The 620-nt window shown below is 62.1% G+C and overlaps 1 protein-coding gene across 1 annotated transcript in view; it reads left to right on the top strand.

Moving 5' to 3' along the window:
* Positions 1 to 620, top strand: part of EMH_0037110 (uncharacterized protein) — a gene marked incomplete at both ends in the record, with an annotated part of 4,177 nt that overhangs the window by 2,447 nt on the left and 1,110 nt on the right. Inside the window, one exon of the mRNA XM_013495151.1 lies at positions 3 to 620. Within this exon, the coding sequence (XP_013350605.1) occupies positions 3 to 620 (618 nt within the window). The remainder of the gene's footprint in view (positions 1 to 2) is intronic.

Below are 620 nucleotides of genomic sequence, written 5' to 3'. Positions count from 1 at the left end.
CTGCTGGTGCTGCTACTGATGCTGCTGCTGATGCTGCTGCTGCTGCTAGTTCTGCGCCTGCAGCAGCCGTCGTAGACGAGCCCCTTGCTGTTCCTTCTGCAGCATCTGCTGCTGCTGCTGCTCCAGAAGCTGCTGCTGCTGCTCCCGCTGCTGCTGTTGCTGCTCCAGCTGCTGCTGCTGCTGCTCCAACTGCTGCTGCTGCTGCTCCAGCTGCTGCTCCAGCTGCTGCTGCTGCTGCTGCTGCTGCTGCTGAGCCGGCGGCAGCAGACAGCAGCAAAGCAGATGGCGCCGTCTTCTCTGCTGCGGGGGCAGTCTTCCCTGCGGCTTTCTACAGGCTGCTGGAGCCAGGCAGCAGCAGCAGCAGCAGCAGCAGCAGCAGCAGCAGCGCGGCGGATAGTTTGATTACTAGGGGAGCTCAGGAGCTGCAGCAGCAGCAGCAGCAACAGCAGCAACAGCAGCAGCAGCAGCAGGAATATACCCCTTGGCATTTGGCTCTGTTAGGGCCTTCTGCTTGCGACTCTCCGCAGCAGCAGCAGCAGCAGCAGCAGCAGCAGCAGCACGGAGTACTGCAGCAGCAAATACAGCAGCAGCAACAACAGCAGCAGCAGCAGCAGGGCGTT

The sequence above is a fragment of the Eimeria mitis genome, genomic scaffold (assembly GCF_000499745.2).
Source record: "Eimeria mitis Houghton genomic scaffold, Emh_scaff1443, whole genome shotgun sequence".
In the NCBI taxonomy this organism is placed as follows: Eukaryota; Apicomplexa; class Conoidasida; order Eucoccidiorida; family Eimeriidae; genus Eimeria; species Eimeria mitis.
The sequence above is the reverse complement of the archived record's forward strand: the minus strand, read 5'-3'. Positions and strand labels throughout refer to the sequence as shown.